This window comes from Narcine bancroftii, chromosome 4 (genome assembly GCF_036971445.1).
Source record: "Narcine bancroftii isolate sNarBan1 chromosome 4, sNarBan1.hap1, whole genome shotgun sequence".
NCBI classification, from domain to species: domain Eukaryota; kingdom Metazoa; phylum Chordata; class Chondrichthyes; order Torpediniformes; family Narcinidae; genus Narcine; species Narcine bancroftii.
This window is the reverse complement of record NC_091472.1, coordinates 273,118,808-273,140,429: the sequence shown is the minus strand read 5'-3', so window position 1 is coordinate 273,140,429 and position 21,622 is coordinate 273,118,808. Positions and strand designations below refer to the sequence as shown.

Below are 21,622 nucleotides of genomic sequence, written 5' to 3'. Positions count from 1 at the left end.
CTTGACCCCCTTGAATGGATCAGTGTGCAGAGAAAAGTTTACACTTCCTTTGGTGGATCAAACCCTAGGCATGTCCACTGGTGCACAATATTTTACCAAGTTAGATGCAAACATGGGATTTTGGCAAATTTCTTTGTGCAAAGAATCAGCTCTCTACATGGCATTTATCATGCTATTTGGGTGTTACTATTTCAATCGCCTACCCATTGGTATCTTCTCTGTCCCTGAACACTTCCAGAACAGAATGGTGACTGAGGTTACTGCAGGCCTGGAAGGAGTTGTCTGCCACATGGACGATATCGTCACTTGGGGGACTACAAACTAGACCAACATGATGCGAGAGTCCATGCAGTCCTAGAATGAGCAGAAAAGGCAGGGGTCACTCTCAACATGACAAAGTGTGAGTTTGGAAGGAGGCAGGTGAAATTTCTGGGGTGTATCATCTCAGCAGACGGCCTGAGACCAGACCCAGACAAGACAAGTACTCTGCAGGACATAAAGGAGCAACAAACATTAGTGAACTCAGAAGTTTCCTCGGTATAGTGAACCAACTAGGGAAGTTCATATCAAACCTGGCTGAAAAGGACAAACCTCTGAGAGACCTGTTGTCCAAGAAAAACCAATGGAGCTGTGGACATGAGCAACAGAGGACACTTAGTAACCTCAAGCAAGAGCTGTCATCCACACCAGTATTTCAGTTGTATGATCCAAATAGGCAACTGAGAATAACTGTTGACGCTTCACCATATGGACTGGGAGCAGTATTATTACAGAAGGATGGAGACAATTGGTCACCAGTCACTTATGCTTCCAGATCGCTAACAGTAACAGAGCAACAGTACACGCAGCTGGATAAAGGGGCATTGGCACCGACTTGGGCTTGCAAGAGATTCAATAATTTTATTTTGGGACTACAGTTCCAGTTGGAGATGGACCACAAACCACTTGCGAGTCTGCTAGGTGGGCAAGCGCTGGATTCACTGCCGCCACGGATACAGTGGTTCAGGATAAGGCTGATGACATAGTCATACACATAACTGGGAAGAACATCACAACTGTGGATGCACTCTCTCATTTCCCACTACAAGGCGGAACCATAAGTGTTGACAAAGACCTCATGGAGGACACTGATATTTACATTGAGACAGTGATGGAAAATTTCCCAACAAGTGACAGATATCTGACAAAGCTCCGAGAGCAACTATGCGCTGACAGTGTGTGGGCACAGGTCATGAAATATTGCACTGGAGGCTAACCAGTCAGAAACCAGTTACAAGCACAAATCAAACATTACTGGCAAGAGAGGGCTGTTCTGAGTCGGCACAATGGACAACTCCTGCATGGTATGAGATTAGTTATTCCGGCTAACATGCGGAACAAGGTACTTGAGAAAATACACGAGGGCCACTAAGGGGTTGTAAAGTGCCGGGAAAGTGACAATCAAACAGTGTGGAGGCCAGGTCTGAGTAATCAAATAAGCGAGATTGTCTTGAGGTGCAGAGAGTGCATCCAGGAATGGACAAATGTAAGAGAACCACTGATGCTGAGTAAATTCCCTGATAGGCCATGGCAAAAACTTGGCGCAGACTTATTCGCTCTTGCAGAGTTATTCACTCTTGGGGAAAGCACATTCTTATTAGTAGTGGACTATTTCTTGAGATTCGTAGAAATAGCACAACTCAGACCGACATGAACTACCAATGTAATTGTTCATTTAAAACTGATGTTTGCACAGCATGGCATTCTAGAGATGTTAGTAAGCGACAATGGTCCACAATTCTCTGGACAAAACATGAAAGCCTTCGCAGCAGATTACAGGTTCAAGCATGTACCCAGTAGCCCTAAATATCCACAAAGCAATGGTAAGGCAGAGTGAGCAGTACAAACAGCGAAGAACCTGCTCAAGAAAGCAAAAGCCCCTTACCAGGCCCTATTGGTGTACAGAGCCACACCACTGAGCAATGGCTACTATCCAGCCCAATTACTAATAAGATGTCACCCTCGCACAAGTCACTAACCCTTCCAGAGTAGTTGCAGCCTGAACTCCCAGACCTGATACAAATCTGGAATGAGGAGAGGGAGAAGAGGTATATGAATGCGAAGCGGTATAACACATGACACAGAACGAGCGACCTGGAAAAGCTGGCACCAGGAGATGACGTGTCGATCTCTGATGCAAGACAGCAAGGTACAGTAACTTCCATGCATCACAGCTTACATTTGTACACGGTTAGTGGACCACAAAGGACACAGAGACAGAATTGCCAACATCTCGTTCCCATACCTGAGTCTCCAGATGAAAAGCAACAAGAGCATGGGCCAGAAATGGACACTCCTGGAAAGGCAGGTCCAGAGACTCTGCCAACTGAAACACAGAGTTTGCCTGGCATAATAAGAATGAGGTCAGGATGAGAAGTAAAGAGATCACAGGGATTGAATCTGCAGAGACTGTAAAACATCCAGAGTCAAGAAAGACTTGTGTATTGTAAATGTTGTATCGGAATGTGTAAAGGTAACTATAGTGGGCAAAGCCACAGAAAAAGGGGCTTCAAATGCAAAGTAAGGGAAACATCAAGCAGGCTGATGATGTCACGGGGCGGGACTTCTGCACCTTGGAGAGAGAGGCTCAGAACTAGCAGGGAAAAGCCTATGCATGTATTCACTAAGTGCATGGTAAAATAAAACAAGCTACGAATGCGACTATATGTGGTGTAAGAATGAAATTTGGTAATTTCAGGTGAACCTATATGAGACTGTTCAATTGAATGGTACACAATGATCCCTGTCGAACTCCCCATCCATGGGCATCTCATACATAAGCATGCAGAAAGGAAGTCAGGTGCTACCTTCACATTTGTGCGACTCAAAATATTCATCCAGGAAATATCAGGAAATCTACTTTGTTCATTTGTTCATAAATAATAAATGATATGATGGACACTGTGGTGGTACACCACTGGCCTACTGCAGGGGGCAACCTCTGTACCTGCAGGAGTGTAAGGGGACAGGACAACACCTGGCCGGCTGTCTATCAGTCGGCCTGAATGGATCAAGCCCCACCCGCTCAGGTGTCAATCACCCTCCAGGCTATAAGCCTGCGCCGGCCTCCCAAAGTCTCACTCAGAGTTACTGCAGCTACAGCCAGCTTGGCTCTGTGGAAGTCTTTGTGGATTAAAGCCTGTTGTACAGTCTTTACTTTGTGTGTGTCTGATTCTGGCTAACAGTGCACCACAGACACCTTTTAAAGATAAGGTGAAAAAATCATATATTCTGCTCTGATCTATAATATTAATTTACCTAGCTTTCACAAAGGCTGAATCTATGTTAGTCATGGTGGGGAGCTGGCTGATGGAGGACCTCAGTTTTCTTCAGGCTGACTTCCAGGCCAAACATTTTGGCAGTTTCCGCAAAGCAGGACGTCAAGCGCTGAAGAGCTGGCTCTGAATGGGCAACTAAAGCGGCATCATCTGCAAAGAGTAGTTCACGGACAAGTTTCTCTTGTGTCTTGGTGTGAGCTTGCAGGCGCCTCAGATTGAAGAGACTGCCATCCGTGCGGTACCGGATGTAAACAGCGTCTTCATTGTTGGGGTCTTTCATGGCTTGGTTCAGCATCATGCTGAAGAAGATTGAAAAGAGGGTTGGTGCGAGAACACAGCCTTGCTTCACGCCATTGTTAATGGAGAAGGGTTCAGAGAGCTCATTGCTGTATCTGACCCGACCTTGTTGGTTTTCGTGCAGTTGGATAATCATGTTGAGGAACTTTGGGGGACATCCGATGCGCTCTAGTATTTGCCAAAGCCCTTTCCTGCTCACGGTGTCGAAGGCTTTGGTGAGGTCAACAAAGGTGATGTAGAGTCCTTTGTTTTGTTCTCTGCACTTTTCTTGGAGCTGTCTGAGGGCAAAGACCATGTCAGTGGTTCCTCTGTTTGCGCGAAAGCCGCACTGTGATTCTGGGAGAATATTCTCGGCGACACTAGGTATTATTCTATTTAGTAGAATCCTAGCGAAGATTTTGCCTGCAATGGAGAGCAACGTGATTCCCCTGTAGTTTGAGCAGTCTGATTTCTCGCCTTTGTTTTTGTACAGGGTGATGACTACCAGCCCCCCCCACATCTCCATCGGGCACACAAAACTCAAAACGGTCAACCAGTTTACCTATCTCGGCTGCACCATTTCATCAGATGCAAGGATCGACAATGAGATAGACAACAGACTCGCCAAGGCAAATAGCGCCTTTGGAAGACTACACAAAAGAGTCTGGAAAAACAACCAACTGAAAAACCTCACAAAGATAAGCGTATACAGAGCCGTTGTCATACCCACACTCCTGTTCGGCTCCGAATCATGGGTCCTCTACCGGCACCACCTACGGCTCCTAGAACGCTTCCACCAGCGTTGTCTCCGCTCCATCCTCAACATCCATTGGAGCGCTCACACCCCTAACGTCGAGGTACTCGAGATGGCAGAGGTCGACAGCATCGAGTCCACGCTGCTGAAGATCCAGCTGCGCTGGATGGGTCACGTCTCCAGAATGGAGGACCATCGCCTTCCCAAGATCGTATTATATGGCGAGCTCTCCACTGGCCACCGTGACAGAGGTGCACCAAAGAAAAGGTACAAGGACTGCCTAAAGAAATCTCTTGGTGCCTGCCACATTGACCACCGCCAGTGGGCTGATAACGCCTCAAACCGTGCATCTTGGCGCCTCACAGTTTGGCGGGCAGCAGCCTCCTTTGAAGAAGACAGCAGAGCCCACCTCACTGACAAAAGGCAAAGGAGGAAAAACCCAACACCCAACCCCAACCAACCAATTTTCCCTTGCAACCGCTGCAATCGTGTCTGCCTGTCCCGCATCGGACTGGTCAGCCACAAACGAGCCTGCAGCTGACGTGGACTTTTTACCCCCTCCATAAATCTTCGTCCGCGAAGCCAAGCCAAAGAAGATCTATGTTAAAAAAAAATCAGGATTAAAATGTTTTAATTAATACTATTCTGGCTTCACATCACTTCAAAGAATCATTATTAAACCACTGAAAAAGTGTGAATGGAAATGAAACATGCAATATTTCCTGGGTTTTCTTATGAAGAGGTCAGGTCTTAATGAGGAGAGATAAATATTACATATTAATTTTTTTTACCCAGGTTGTCAATTGCCAAACAACTAAGTTGCATTATTTATGATACAACCTTAAACAAACTGAACATGCCCATTCTGACTGAAATCATTATCAATTTCATCTGGTCCTGACGTAAGTTGACTTTGACTGAGTGGAAATGTATATCTCCCTGTTTATTATTATGCAATTCATTGTGATTCATTGTTCCTGCATAGCTTGGTTCCTGGTTATGGTTTACTGTATTTCCATTATAGTCAGAATATCAGCAGTCTGGATTGTCCAAGTGAAAGATCATGGATAGAATAAGTTCAGAGGTATATGGCCAAGCACAGGCAGATAAGAAATATATGGATAGGATATTTTCGTTGGCGCAAGCAAGTTGGCCCGTAGGGCCTTTCTTCATGCTGGATGGCTCTGTGACTAATAGGCTAATAGATTTCCAGGTGTCAGTGGGGATGTTGCACTTTTCAAATCTTTTTCTCTCTTCGTGACAGAGATTGTAAGAGTGTCTGTTTTGGGAGTCTGAGACCAAGCATGGACACAATGTGATCTCACTTTTAACATGTTGAAATTCATTAACTGCAGCATTGCACAATTATTAGTATCCCATTTTACTTGCATGTTCCATCCTTCACCATTAATCATTGAGTCAAACTTGAATACATTGTAATTTTTTTTTCTTTGGCTTGGCTTGACGGACGAAGATTTATGGAGGGGTATGTCCACGTCAGCTGCAGGCTCGTTGGTGACTGACAAGTCCGATGCGGGACAGGCAGGCACGGTTACAGCGGTTGCAAGGGAAAATTGGTTGGTTGGGGTTGGGTGTTGGGTTTTTCCTCATTTGTCTTTTGTCAGTGAGGTGGGCTCTGCGGTCTTCTTCAAAGGAGGTTGCTGCCCGCCGAATTGTGAGGCGCCAAGATGCACGGTTGGAGGCGATATCAGCTCACTGGCGGTGGTCAATGTGGCAGGCACCAAGAGATTTCTTTAAGCAGTCCTTGTACCTCTTCTTTGGTGCACCTCTGTCTCGGTGGCCAGTGGAGAGCTCGCCATAAAACATGATCTTGGGAAGGCGATGGTCCTCCATTCTGGAGACGTGACCCACCCAGCGCAGTTGGGTCTTCAGCAGCATGGATTTGATGCTTCTGGACTCTGCCAGCTTAAGTACTTCGATGTTGGTGATGAAGTCATTCCAATGAATGTTGAGGATGGAACAAAGACAGCGCTGATGGAAGCGTTCTAGGAGCGGTAGGTGATGACGGTAGAGGACCCATGATTTGGAGCCGAACAGGAGCGTGGGTATGACAATGGCTCTGTACACTCTGATCTTTGTGTGTTTCTTCAGATGGTAGTTTTTCCAAACTCTTTTGTGTAGTCTTCCAAAGGTGCTATTTGCCTTGGCGAGTCTGTTGTCTATCTCTTTGTCGATCCTTGCATCAGATGAAATGGTGCAGCTGAGGTAGGTAAACTGGTTGACCGTTTTGAGTTCTGTGTGCCCGATGGAGATGTGGTGGGGGCTGGTAGTCATGGTGGGGAGCTGGCTGATGGAGGACCTCAGTTTTCTTCAGGCTGACTTCCAGGCCAAACATTTTGGCAGTTTTTGCAAAACAGGATGTCATGCGCTGGAGAGGTGGCTCTGAATGGGCAATTGTAAATAATCACAAATAAATAACCTCTGTTGAATTGAATCCTTTATCATTACATGTTCTGAGAACCAGTGAGATGCATTGTTCTGTGCACTATCCAGAATTTGTTTTTTTTTGTTTTCTCCAATTATCAGAGCAGAATGGTCCTTCCTCTTTTTTTTGCTTCCCATAAAGTTATGCCAGACGGTGCTTACAGAGACAACCACCATGGATCACTAGATTTTGATGCCAATGCACACTGGTTGATTAAAAAAATCTGCAACTAGTTTTATTTTGCCATTCCAGGTTGGTCTTCTGTGAAAAGGCCCAATACCTACTCGAATTGAGACAAGACCGTAAAATTCAAAAAGGATTGGATACCAATCAGCAATTTTCAGTTCCAAGAGCCAAAGCTGTGAATACATGATGCCACAGGAATATTTGGATAGTGCTGTGCAAAGTTGAATTGTGTAATGATGTTCAAATCTAAGTGACAAAATGGGAACTAATACTTTTAAAGTGGGAATCTCAATAGTGAATATTGCATTTAAAGATATACTACTATCAGTCAAAGTTAACAAAACCTCTGAGCAATGAATATGAATGTCTTATGTTCATCCAACACCACAGTACAAATCCCTTGTTAATTTATAGTTGAGGGCTGTGCAACTTCAATCTAAATGCCACTGACTGATCTCCTTCCATCAAATGCTGGGATTACAAAATTCCAAGCCCGGTGCCAGTCTAAAGCCATCTGTGCATCAAACTGACTCAGATCAGATTAGACAGGTGTAAACACTGACTAAAATAAATCCCCTCATTCAGTGTTATCCTCAGAAAATACATACAGTAATACTTTTCTTATTCTGGGACTTTAATGGGTTTTGTTCAGAAGATGATGGGTAAAAAGGTGAAGCATTTCCTTGTTCTGATGACACACTGTGAACCTGTTCATAAAGTACATTGATGTCTATCAACTAATTTGTATATTGCCTAAACATTGAAAAAACTGGTAAACAATGGCATGTGCTTTTGAAGAGGCAACTTGTCAAAGGTATCAAATCACAACTTGTGGATTCCCTTCAAAACTCTGCAATTCAATTTTTTTTATCTAGGTTGATAATTAACTATAGGAGATGAAGCTTCGAATTATCCCCACACTCAATAATAGTGAAGTACAGCTTTTGATTGCCATGTATACAAGTAGAGGGATCTTCATTCACGTTCACCAGAATTTCCAAGTGGGTGATCGTACACAGTTTCCTCCAGAGTTTCTTGCAGGTTCTCAGCTATTTTGATTGACCCCATGTCAAATTAAGAAGCAACTGAGGGCAAAGTACATGGGACAAGACCACATCCTGGGTTTAATGCTGAACTGCAATCCAGAGCCACCCATCATTTAAATTCATTGAATTCTACTGGACAATGAGGAAGTGTTCATGCAGGTCCTCTCCACTGAATGCAGGATAAATTCAGTTTGATGAATGCTATATCTGCCTGCTTTCCCTCATCAGCAAAATGATTTGAGAAGCACCAATCCAAATAATCAGTGTGCTGATGTCCAGTTTGATTTCACCAAGACCCCATGGCTCTGTCCCTTACTAAAGCCTTCACAGACAAAACAGCCTTGATGTGCATTAAAGAGATGGGTCTGATTGTCAAGATGGCAAATGGCAGACAAGGACATTAATGATCCTTGTAATTCTAAAGTCAACAGGAATGAAGAAGAGAAAAATTGCACTGACTGGAATCCCAACTGGCAGAAAAGGTAATTGAGGATATTGAAGGTCAACTAATACAACATGGCTGCAGCAGTATTTCAAGCCAAGGTCCAAGGGTCAGCCACCTCCACCTGTATCATGAATGATTTTTCCTTCTCTCATAAGGTTAAAAGTTGAAAGACTCCTGATGATTGCACAAAGTTGAATTTCATTTGCAATTCCTAAGTCACTGAAGCTGCCGTGTATCCATCCAGTGAGACCTAAATTATTTTCTGTTACTGATGATGAACGCCATTAACAAGTACCACACATTGGCCATTTCCAATACGAAAGAGCCTACACACTTGTGTCATTCAAATACATCATTCTCCCCAAGTTCCTTACTATCAACATCCTGGGAGTTAGCATGAAGCAAAATCTAAGCAGAACAATTGAGACAATGAAACTAGACTGGAGGGTGGTTACCCTGAGAAGAATAACTCACTTCCTAACTTCTCAAATCTACCCACGGATCACTAGCTAGAAGTAAGAAATATGATAGAATACTCTCCCATTGTTTGGATGAATGCAATTCTATCAACAAATAAGAAGTTTAACACAATTGAGAACAAAGTAACTTCATTGACCGACAAAAAAATTGGAGCAGTAGATCATTCAGCCCTTCAAATTAATTCACTAATTGACATGATTATAATTGATATTCTATCTCACTAGGGAATTGCATGTTTTCATTCAAGCCATCCACCATCTTAACCTACCAATATAATGCCATCTCATGATTTGGGATGGCAGTTAGTATCGTGAATTCAGTTTTGCATCCGGCACATTCTGTAAGGTTACCTAACAAGTTACCCACTGTATAATAGGAAACATACTAGAGTGGGTAAAGACTTGGCTGATCGGCAGGAAGTAGAGAGTTGGAATACAGGGATCCTATTCTGGTTGGCTGCCAGTTGTTGGTTGTGTTCAACATGGATTGGCCACTTCTTTTTATCTTGTATATTAATGATTTAGGATATGGAAGGAATGGCTTTGTGGCCAAGTTTGCAGATGATACAAATGTAAGTGGACGAGCAGATTGTGTTGAGAAAACAGGAAGTCAGCAAAAGGATTTAGATTAGGAGAATGGGCAGGGAAGTTGCAAATGAAATACAATGACCAGAATTTTACAGTTGTGCACTTTGGTAGAAAAAATAAATAAATGGGTAGATTAATTTCTGTATGAGGAGAAAATTGAAAATACCCAGATGCAAAGGGACCTGGGTCTGTCATGATAGCTAAACTGGCACAATAAATCAGTGGCAACGAAGGCAAATGCAATAGTCACATTCGTTTCAAGTGGAATAGAAGAGCAGGGATATGATGTTGAGGCTTTTTAAGACACTGGCGAGAGCCCATTTGGAGTATTATTCGCAGTTTTGGCTCCTCATTTAAGAAAAGATGTGCTGATCTTGGAGAGGGTTCAGAGGAGGTTCACAAGAATGTTACTGGAATGAAATGGTTATCATATGAGGAGTATTTGATGACTCATATGTACTTGTTTGAATTTAGGATTAGGAGAATGAGGGCGGAATCACATTGAAACATTACATATATTGAAAGGCATGGATAGAATAGATGTAGAAAATTTGTTTCTCATGGTGACAGAGTCTAGGACAAAAGGGCACAACTTCAGGATTGTAGGGTGTCTGCTTAGAACAGAGATGAGGAGGAATTTCTTAAGACAAAGGGTGGTAATCTGTGGAATTTGTTGCCATAGGCAAATATGGAGGCCATATCATTGGTTGTATTTAAGGGAGAGATTGATAGGTCTTGATTAGCCAGGGCATCAAAGGCCTGGCAGTTGGGCTGAGTGGGAAAATGAATCTGCTTCTGATTAAATGGTGGGGCACACTTGATGGGCCCATGAGCCTATTTCTGCTCCTATGTTTTATGGTTATGTTTCCCCCATATCCACTGGGTTTCTTCCCATGTTTCAAAGATGTATAGGTTTAGTAGGTTAATTGTTCACACAGGTGTATTTGGGTGGAGCAGACCTGTATCTATAAAACTTGAGAAAAAAAAATTAAATCTGGAACTCCATACCCAGCAGCACAGGGTGAAATGCTTCAGGACTGCAGCAGTTCAAATGGTGGCTTACCAAAATTTTTACAAGGAATCTGGGACTATCAGCTGCCATTACTAGTCAGTAAAAACTGCATCAAATCTATTTTTTCCAGGTTCACCAAATAAATACAAGCTGGCAAACATTGCTACCAAATACTGCTCAAGCATACCCCATTTGAACTGGATGAATAAGTGACAAGTGTGTTCACTGAAAAAAAAAATCCTTTGAATCTTCTTACAGCTCACATTGTGAACTCACACAATTGGAAATATTTTTCTTTTGTTTTGATAAAATCTAATTTTATGACAAGAAGTATACAAGTGATATAAAATTCACAAATAATTTCATTTTCAAGGATTTTTACAATTTTCAAACTGCAACTTCAAGGCTTGGACAATGACTCTAGACCCACTAGTGTAGAATGAGGACAGGATACAGTACTTCCATTTATCAATGACTTTGTGAAATGAATGAAGGTTCCTTGGGGATCAGATTCAAGCACCCTAATCTCATGCAATTTATTAGCTCTATGTGGTGAAGTATAAGTACACATGGAGAGTAACAAAGAACAGCTAAAACAGGAAGGCAAGTGTTGCAAGTGATAAAGTTTAACAAATTAAGTCAATTACTTTGTTTTAGATTAATACCTAGCAAGATGTTCCTGTTTCGCAAGTAATGAATATTTTATGAACAGCAAGGGAATGCTGTCTGCTGTTTGATGTCACTGACATTGAATTTAGAACAGAAATTTCATCATTTTTCATTTGTATGCAAATTTGCCTGTTACACAAATTAACCCTTGAACCCCATGTCACTTTTCATCTGGAGGAATTTACTTGCAAGCATCACACAGTGAAGTCTTGTTATGATCGCAGGGTCATCAGGGCTTCCCTGTGCAAAGGAGGGCAAAGTCACAAAGCCAGGCTTTGTTTACCCTCATTATTTGTGGATAAAAGAGTAATTGCAACAGAGGCATGTTGTAAAATGCACATCTGCAATGCTGACTCCTGTGTACCACCATAATTGGAATGCAAAATGCAACTGTACCTCTTTCAATGGTGTGTTTTGTGCTAATCATTTCCACTGGCTTTAAGGTGAAACATCAGGACAATATACAAATCCTATTACTCTTCCTTTCAACTATGAAGTCTTCAACTTTGAAAGTCTTTGTTATTTATCACCTTAGACAAATGCCACTATCTGCATGAGAAGGCCGGAATAGGCTGATCGAGCTTTTCTAATTGATGTGGATTTAATTATGCTAATTTAGCCAGCTGTAAAGCGTTTTCAGTTTGTGCATAATGTGACCAGCAAATACAGGTGTCCTTTCACTCGAGGCGCTTCATATTTAACCTCATCATTTTTTCTGGGGATAGAGATTCAATACAAGGGTTAAGAAGCACAATGTTTGGTGCGTGTGTGTGTCTTTATGGTGTGTGTGACCAATGGCAATGAAATTACAGTCAGCCACTTTGTAAATCAACACAATGCCTTTCTAAAACATTCTGAATCTCTTTTCCTTTTCATTTTTTTTCAGTGATTTACTCAGAGTGGAAAACACAACAGTAACCTGAAAGCCTAGAGCAAGTCAATTCATACATGAAGAGTAAATAGGACAAGATTAACTCCATCAATATATGTTTGGTTGACAGTAGAGGGCATTGTGTTGGTTCCATTGAACCCAGTTTGGAACTTAAAAACATACATTGAAAGTGTAAACCTAATCAGAAAAAAAAACTTTAAAACTTTAATAAATCAAGCAGGTTCCAGACTTCTTAAAACAAATCACATCAAAAGATATCAATCTCTTGAAATTATAGAGAAAAAGAAAATTGTAGGGTTAGCATGACATTTTTAACATTCACTCTAAAGATGTAATGGTGAGTTTCAGAAGCATAGATTTAAAAGTTCATTTCAATATGTTTGTTGAGGAAGTTTAGAGACAATGAAATGCAGGTTTCATCTGTGCTTCATTTACAGAATGTGACACAAGTGCCAAATTTTATTGTTTACACATTAGAGTACAGAAAGTAATATCTTGCATACAGCAGAGCCCTGAGATGCCTTTCCATCTTTATTTTCATGTGTTCTTATACATACAAATGACAAAGAAGAGTTGACTGCTTAGCTCCTTGAGTCTGTTTAACTATTCAATAAAGTCAAAACTAATCTGACTGTTGCCTGCACTCTACATTCCTGCCTACTCCTGATAATGTTCCATCTCCTTGCTTATCAGAAAGCTACTTACTGCTGGTCTAAACACCATTCTTTGAAGAAGGTTCACAAGATTCATGACCTATTGGTTGGTGGGGGGGGGGGGGGGGGGGAAGAGGGAAGGGAAATAAAACATCCCCTCTCTATTTTAAATGTATGACTCATAATTTTGAATTAGTGACCCCAAATTTGAGATTGACCCAACAGAGAAAACATCTTTCATATCTATCCTGTCATCTGTCAGAACACATTTCATAATGGTTTTAGATTCAACAAAATGAAAGGAAATTTTCAGCCCATGATGTTGTGCTGACCTCCACAAGAATCTATTTTTCCTCACCTCACCCCATATTTTGTCTTCCATCCATGTGCTAAAAGTCTTTTGAATATTCCTATTGTACCAGCTCCCATCACCACCCTGGCAATGAATTCCAGGCACCCACTATGCACTGTGTAAAAAAAAAACTTACCTCTGACATGATAAAAATGCACAATAATTTTATATTCCTCTGTGTGTTCTAAGCAATGCACTGACATACAAGTCGTGAATATCTTTATTAGCTCAATCAATAGAAAATATGTGTTTCACATGGATGAGAGAAAGAGGTTCTTAAGGAGATTGTAAATGAACAGTGCTGTCCTAATTGGCTTTTAATATTTTTTTACATTGAAGGAAGAGAATAAAATGTTACATAAAAGCAGAAACAAAATTCTAGATTACAATCCCAATTCATTAAATTTTCCCCAAAAGTTTCAAAATGACTTTATGAAGCAATTTTGCATCAAGAAAGATTTTGCTATAATTTGATCTTACTTTGTAATTATATTCATATTGATAACTTTTTTTAGAGAAAAATTCTGGAAGGATTCATCTGCAGATGATCATGCAATGTTTTTTTTCCTGAGTTCTTGCCTTTAATGTTAAATTTCCATAGGGACAACTCTGTCTGTTTGCTCATCCTTCCCTGGCACTTTCCCCTACAACTCTAGGAGGTGCAATACTTGTCCCTATAACCCCTCTCCCAGCACTATCCAGGGACTCCAATGACCCTTCCAGGTCACAAAAAAGATTCACATGCACTTCCTCTAACCACGGCAACTGCATTTTCTGCTCTTAATGTGGCCTCCTCTACATCAGTGAGACCAAGTGTAGTCTTGCCAACACTCTATCCAGAAAGACCACCCTGACCTCCCATTTGAAGGCTACTTCATTTTCATTTGCCATATTCACCTGTTAGTCTTTGGATTTCTCCATTGCCAGGGTGAGCCCAAAACCAAACTAGAACATATTCTGCCTCAGTGGTCTACAACCCAATGATAAGACCACTTTCAAGTAACTCACACTCCCTGTAGTCCTTTCCCTCTCCTCTGGTTCCCACAAAAATAAACTTCCAGTTTCATTTTCCTCCCCCACCTGGTTCCATTTACTCACCATCTCTCCCTTACCTGGTTCTACTTATCATCTTCATTACATCAGATTCCACAATTGCATCTTTTGCTTCTACATCACCTTCCAGCCTCTGTCTCTATCTCCTCTCCCCCAGCCCCAAATGACTCCATCTGCCAGTAACTTGCTGCTCACCAGCTTCCACTTATTACTCACTTGCCAGCCCCTGCCTCACACTTTTTATTCTGTCCATCTCACCTCTACATTCTCAGCCCTGATGCAGTTTTGACCTAAAATATTAACACCATTTTTGCCTCCACAGAGTGCTGTACAGTCTGATGCACTAAGTACCTCCAGCATTTTTTTTTGGCAACCAACATCGGTGGTTGGTGTGTTTCTTCACTCATACCTTGAGGAAAGGCTCATCTGAAATGTCGGTAATATATCTTTACCTCATATTGACGTTGCAAGACCTGCTGAGTTCCTCCAGCATTCCTGTGTTTTGACTACAATCACAGCATTTTCAGACTTTCATGTTTCACTCCACTCAGTTGTTGGGAATTGGGCAGAGGGAGTGGAAATTTTAGGAGCCATGTACATTACATGCAGTTACATATCAGTCTTGTGCATCAGAATGTGCAGTGTTTCAGTTCATTAACTTAATTAGCAACTATCAGTTTTCTCCCTTGCCCAAACTGAATGTTACCCACAATTTCCTTCTGGTTTTTGCCCTGTAACTGGGAGAGTAGCATATGAGGGTAAAACTTTTTTGAGTTTTCACTGTAATATACTGTTCTGTGGACATGCAATAACACTGCAAGCCTGAATATGACTAAATGTAGTCCTTTGAAATTCTTAAAATAGCAAGTGACACAAGTGCTAATACAATTCAATGAAAAGGATTTCGAGGAGGTATATTTGGAACATAAATTGTATACAACAATAATAAGATACATAAAAGCACTTTCTTCGGCTCTCATTTCTATTCTGCATGTAGAATATGTCTTTAGAGAGGGACAGGGAGATTTGTATGGATGTTGCTAGACTTGCATAATTATAGTTAAGAAACAGAGAAGGATAAAGCTGGGATTGTTCCCTTTGGAACAAAGGAGAATGAGAGAATATTTAACAAAATTAAGAGAGGACTAGACAGTTCGGAAAGGAAAGAACCATGTCCCGTATAGATGACACAAAATTAAGGAGAGGGATATCGAGTGCAGGCTAGTTTTTTTTTTAACTATAAGAGTGCAACAACATTGCCTGAAAGAATACAAATCACCTTTGTCACATTTTAAGGTTTTGAAGCACAAGGCGACAGACAAAATAAAATAGTGCCAATATAGGGACCAGAGACCAAAGGCTTCCTTTGCATAAATGTCTGTTTATGATTCTATGATAGGGCGACTTGAGATTGCATTGGTCAAATGGCCTGGTCTTGTACTATACATTACAACTTTAATACCTCAGATTTTAAAAATACTGAACGATGCTATAAAGTTCAGAACTTCTCATAAAGTTAAAATGGGTTATCTAGGCTAGGGAACACTGTAGCTCAAGTCTATGACTGACATTCTGCACTGACAACCTACGATTTAATCACATCAGTTGTTGCTGTTGTTCCTTAAAGCTGTTGTCTACATTCTTTAGTAAAATTAAATTAGGTGGTAACATGGTAAAGAGAAAACTATTGTAGTTTTATATTTTTTAAGTTTATATCAATGGCCATCAACTCCACACTGAGTCAATCATTTGTCAAGTTGGCTCTCATTGTTTAGACACAAATAGACAAAGATTTTAACAGCCCAGAAAATGTACAATTTTATGTTTTCTAACTAATATTTCTTTCACTGATTTTAAGACAATTGTGAACTTTGATAATGCAATTTTGTCTGTGCTTATACAACTGCAGTTTTAATACTTATCTCCTCTAACTCTTTAGCAAGCCATTGCAAACAGAGATGTGTAGCCACAGAGTGTAAACTGGATCATTTGAAAACATTTATTATTGCCAATTCCTGGATTGTTTGCCATTATTCTCTTGCTCTATATGCCTTTATTGTTGATGGGAAAACAATGATCTTCAGTGCACCTCTTGGAAATGGGCTACCTATTTGTCCTGTTACCAGCTGACAGAGTGATTGAGCTGCATGAGCTTTTCCTACTTATTAAATGGAATTCTTTGCTATGCAAGAACCTCCAGCATCGTATGTGATACAGAGAAGGCTCACTCCAGCAACAAACCTGTCACTTGTCTCTTCAAGCAGAAGGTGCCAAACTGAGTACCCTAAAGCTCAAAATCAAATGTCCCAATTATTCTTCAGCTGCAGGATTGTGCAAAACAGACTGAAAATACCATGCACAGAGTTGATGGATGGAACATCCCACTGTTTCTAATATAAATGAATGTTCGATGTATTCATAATTTGACGACATTATTTCAACATTACCAATGTATAAATTTAATCCTTGTCTTTCTTTTTTTATTTTTATTTCATTTCAAAATTATTTTGTTTAATTTTTCCAAATCTTGCTTAACATTCTCATTGGTTGGTTACATATATAAAATTCCAAATAAATGTACTGAAATGAAAATAAAAACACAGAAGGTCCACATGAAAGCTTAAACAAGTTTTGGGGAAAAAAATGAAGAAACAGTGGGTGTGGGGAAGCTCCTTGTCAGTGTGATTTGTAACACAAAACAGTCGGGAATGATGCATGCAATGAAAGTTTAGGACCTGTTCAATGAGTTTCTATGCATCCACTGTCTAAAGGTATTAAGGTAGACTGGAGTGTAAAGATGACCCCCTGCTCCTTAGCTCTAAATACAGATAGCAGGAAATGAGGTATATGAACTTCTTTCTTCCTGGTTACTTATTTCCAGAGGAATATAACTCACATATAATGCACCTTTAGCCACTCAAGAGATGCACAAAGGTACCCTGAGACCCCCTTCCATCCATGAGAACAATAGACTATGCTGGAGGACAGCTAAAGCTGTACAGAGAGTTAAGACCTTCAGGTGGGTCTATTCAAATTCCAATGATGTGGGGGTGCTCAAGAATGGGTGAGGATTTCACAAGCCACAGCAGGTTTAGGATCAAAGGACCAGTTAAAGAAAAGACATCAGGAAAATCTTAAATCCCTTTTGTAATGTAACTTTATAAGCCAAACACAAAGGAGCCTTAGATTGAGGCCTATTATAGAGAGAACAAAGGATGCACCAAAACTGATTTGATTGATGGAAGTGGTGTATTGGCTCAATCAAGTGATCTGATTAATACCTTTTAATCACGGAATTCAGATTCAGGATTCACTGGTGCTGTGTTTATTCTAATATATTTTGCTGGTAACTTTACAACTCTGAAATATAATCATCCTGTGAATGTGTTCTATGTTTCAATATTAATGCAAAGTACATTGAAAATTTTAACATTTTTAATTTAAAAAATCTTTTGTGCCAGTTCAATGAATAATCAAATATAAAATCAAATTTGGTGGCTGCATTGAAACAAAAAGAACCACATCAATGGACAAGTTTAAGCACCGCTACAAATATTTAAGATACTGAGAAGCAAAATTTAAATTAACTAATCCTGTTCAACATTTTATTCACATCCATTCCACAACTACTCAATCGCTCATCATGGGTTAACCATGCACTGCCAAATTAAAAGAAGCTACAACTATTGTTTTTTTTTGTGCAGCTCTAGATACTGTAATTTGTGAGTTTACAGTCTTACCACAGTAAATGTATATGTCTGAATTGGAATGACACTTTCAGTCATGATGAAAAAATTGCATTAAAGTCTTGCGGCTTCAACATAATGACCAGGTAAAAGAATTAATGCATGAATATTTCTTTCTGCCTTTTGTATGGGAGCTTTTGAATGTAGGAAGTGCTTATATTTTGTAATGCACTAAGATTCATTTAATTATGAATTACATTTGGATACGGTGAAAGCTCCTCCCAAAACTTCCCAGGACTGGTATAATGTATTATTCTATTCCTTACACTTGACTACCGTGATCCCTTAGTAATATTTGTCAACTCCGATGGCAGCCACAATGAAGAGACTATACACAGAATTCCTAATTACAGATTAAAGACAAAGAGAAACCTACACTACAGTTTCCATGTGGCAGCTGATGCGAGGTACAAAAGGAACAAAGAGTGCAAAGTCCTCCTCTTTTTCATCTGCACAAATGTAAAATGCATTAGATAGTGACTGTGGGTAGGTGTGCCTGGGGCTAAGTTGCAGCTGCGTGCTCTATCGTGTAGGAGGACAGTTTTGTGATGTACCCAGGGGCCTGAGTAACCTCTGCGAAGTCTATTAATGCCACAGTTAAGCACATTCTGCTCCTAACAAACAACATTACTCATAAAACATTTTTCCTTAAAATCAACTGCATAAACTCGAGATTCATTATGTCCTATCTCGCCAAGTGTTTTTTTTTTAAAAACTGCTGCTTATATTTTCCTGGCTTGGTGTCATACAATCAGCGTTCCAGAGTAAAAAGCCAGGTCTATCTAAAAGCCAAGAACACATCGCTGTAAGCGACAGAGACACACTATCACTGAAGGGATGCTGAGAAGAAAGCTATGACCCCAAGAAGCTCTACTGCATGATTTAAAAAGAAACCTTTGCATCATGACACAGCTGAGAGATATCTGAGAAGAGCTCTCTTTGCCGATCTTTTGGGGAAAGTGTTAATTAACACTGCAATGCTAATGTTGAATTTTTCTGGACATTTATTTAGTATTTACTCCTGTAAACCTTTAGTCCTTAATTGTATTTTTCATTCAAGTACTTCAAGTCACATCTGCTTACAGCTATAATCAGTTATGAATCAGTTCATTGGAGGTAGATTTTGATGGTGTCTGGTAGCTCACTGTCTGTAACAAAACATCCCTGTTTTGTTGCTTCAAATAGACTGCAACACACAGCATACTCTCAACATTTGCTTGAATTACAGCTGTTTGTCTTTCAGTTTTTCTTAAGATTAATTAATTGCAAATGCAACACTGCGGATCAAGGGAATACCTGCCAGACTTATTAATACCTTTGCTAAAGAACCCTGCATCACACTGATTAATTCACAATACATAAAAAGGGAGAGACTAAAGCAATTTTTTGCCTTGAAACAATTCATGGATGGCTGCCCAATTAGTCCATGAGCATTCTGATCCTCCTTTCAGACCCTGTGGCCCTTTGAGGACATGACAGGACTCTAGCGATAACCTGGCAACCTAGGTATAAACACAGCCAAGTGCAAGCTTTTGAAGCTGCAGTTTGGCTGCCATCAAGTCCACAAGAAGAAAGTATTTAGGTACCATGTCATACAGTACAAAGGATAAAAACAGAGTCGACCGGAAATTCAATGTGGCACCACATATGGGATACATGAATGTGGTTGCACAACAGGCCACATATTTTTGAGGAGATAGGCTTCTGCATGTGAAGCAGGGACATGTGTAACCATCGTAACTTTGCTAGGAATCTGTATTTAATTTGGGCTGGGGTGGTGGCAGGGATCGGAGATCTAAAGCCGCCACAGGTTTGTGGCAGATGGCTCTGTGTCAGCTATGACAAGCAGCCAGGCTCAGCTTCCTCTGCAGATTTTCTTTCTCTCTGATCAGGTAAATATGGGCACACTCTGGAAACTTCCACAGATTCTGCCTTAGGCAGCAAGTTTGTGACTTAAACCCATCTGTCACAAATCTTCTTGAGCTTCTGCTGCAAGCAGAGACCTGAATTTGCCACGAAGAACTACCCAGGAAAAGCGGGCCAAGTTAACCTATGGAAAGGAAAAGAAACTTTTTTAAGAACAAAGGAATTTCCTTTTATATCTCTATATCTTTGAAGTACTGAATAAAACTTCTGCAGTGGGGAAGGGGGGAAGTGGGGGGAAAATGCTGCATTTTCACATATTACACTTTCTTATTTAAGCTGCTCTTTCTTCACAGCACAACTTAATGCCAATAGAAAATCTGAATCATTAGGAAATCAATGGCACTGTTGCAAAATACTTACCTCAAACTTCCATGGCTATTAGTTAACCTACTAATTCATTTATGCAAATTTACTAGTGTGGCTCAATAGTTCTGATAAGCAAGCAGCAGGTCATTCATGCTTGATGATTGGATTCAGTGGGCATGACCACTCTTTTGACTGGTCTTGCCTTGGTTGTGTTCCATGTAATAGCACCTTGGTTACATAACACTTCAACTCAGCATGGATGGGAGGGGGAAAAGGGGTAATTCCACACTGCAGAATAAATTATTGTCCAAGTTCAAGTTTATTTGTCATCTGATTATACCAGTACAATCTCATGAAACAGTGAAAAACATGTGTACAGATACAAACACACAGTACATTTGTATATGTATATAACTATATATAATATATATGGTGTATATATTAAACTAATTCATAGTATATTTGTCAATTGATTGATAATGGTCAGAATGGCAGACATACAAAAGCCACTGGCCAAAACCCATTTTCGAAGCTATAGCAGCACTGATGGGGCTGAAAGGACATGACATGAAGAAAATGTAAATAGCTGCATGAATGTGCCAAACAATGCTACAGAGATCTGATATTGGGGGAAGGGGGCACTTTCACTTTATATCATTTGTTGATATTCCTCTCCCTTCAAGAAGGCAATTTGCTCATTGAACCCATGCCTGAAAATATAGAATACAGCATGGGAACAGGTCTACACTGAATATGATGCCCAAGTTAAACTAAAATTCTGTTACTTGCATATGATACATATCCATCTATTTTCTGCATGTTCATGTATATATAAGCCTCATAAGTGCTGTTATTGTATCTGCTTCCATCACTACTTCTAGCAGCCTATTTCATTCACCTACCACTCTGTAAAATATGACTCCCTTTCCCACCTTAAGTACATGTCCTCTTGCATGTAAAATAGGGAAAATATATGTTTGCTATCCTGTCAATGCCTCTCATAATTTTATAAACTTCTATTGGGCCTTCCCTCCAGAGTCAAAAAACCCAAGTTTGTCCAACCTCTTCTTCTAGCTCATGATTGACAACTGGTTCACACTTGGAGCTCTGCTGATGCTAATTGAGTAAAAATAGAAGTTAACAAAGTAATACGACAGGTTGAGTTTCATCTACACTTTTGAAATGGTAATGACACAAACAACTGCAAAGGGGATACTTGCAGATATTTTATTCTGGGATGCAGTGTGCACAGATCAGGATGTAATTCGAATTTCTGCAGTGCCCTTCAGGTGGAAGAAGGTCTGTCAAAACAGCCCTTCTTAAATTAAGTGTTGTAAGACAGGGAAGCAATTGGGAAATAAATACATGGCTAATGGGGGTAGAAGCAGAGACAGAGAGCAGGGAAGCATGTTACTAAGTGGAGAGAACTTGGAATTTAAAAAAAAAATACATAATTTAAGGCTTTTATCAGTTAAC

The 21,622-nt window shown here is 40.4% G+C and overlaps 1 protein-coding gene across 13 annotated transcripts in view; it reads right to left on the bottom strand.

Annotated features, from left to right (window-relative positions):
- Nucleotides 1-21,622, bottom strand: part of gtdc1 (glycosyltransferase-like domain containing 1) — a 406,530-nt gene that overhangs the window by 11,805 nt on the left and 373,103 nt on the right. For 11 of the 13 annotated variants that reach the window (XM_069935027.1, XM_069935015.1, XM_069935026.1 and 8 more), the window contains one exon: nt 12,537-19,964. The exons of 1 other annotated variant lie outside the window; for it this stretch is intronic. In XM_069935027.1, coding sequence (XP_069791128.1) covers nt 19,881-19,964 — 84 coding nt within the window. In that variant the 3' untranslated portion in view covers nt 12,537-19,880. Of the gene's footprint in view, nt 1-12,536; nt 19,965-21,622 lie in introns of those variants that run through there. One more of the 13 variants, XM_069935025.1, reaches the window with a different exon arrangement.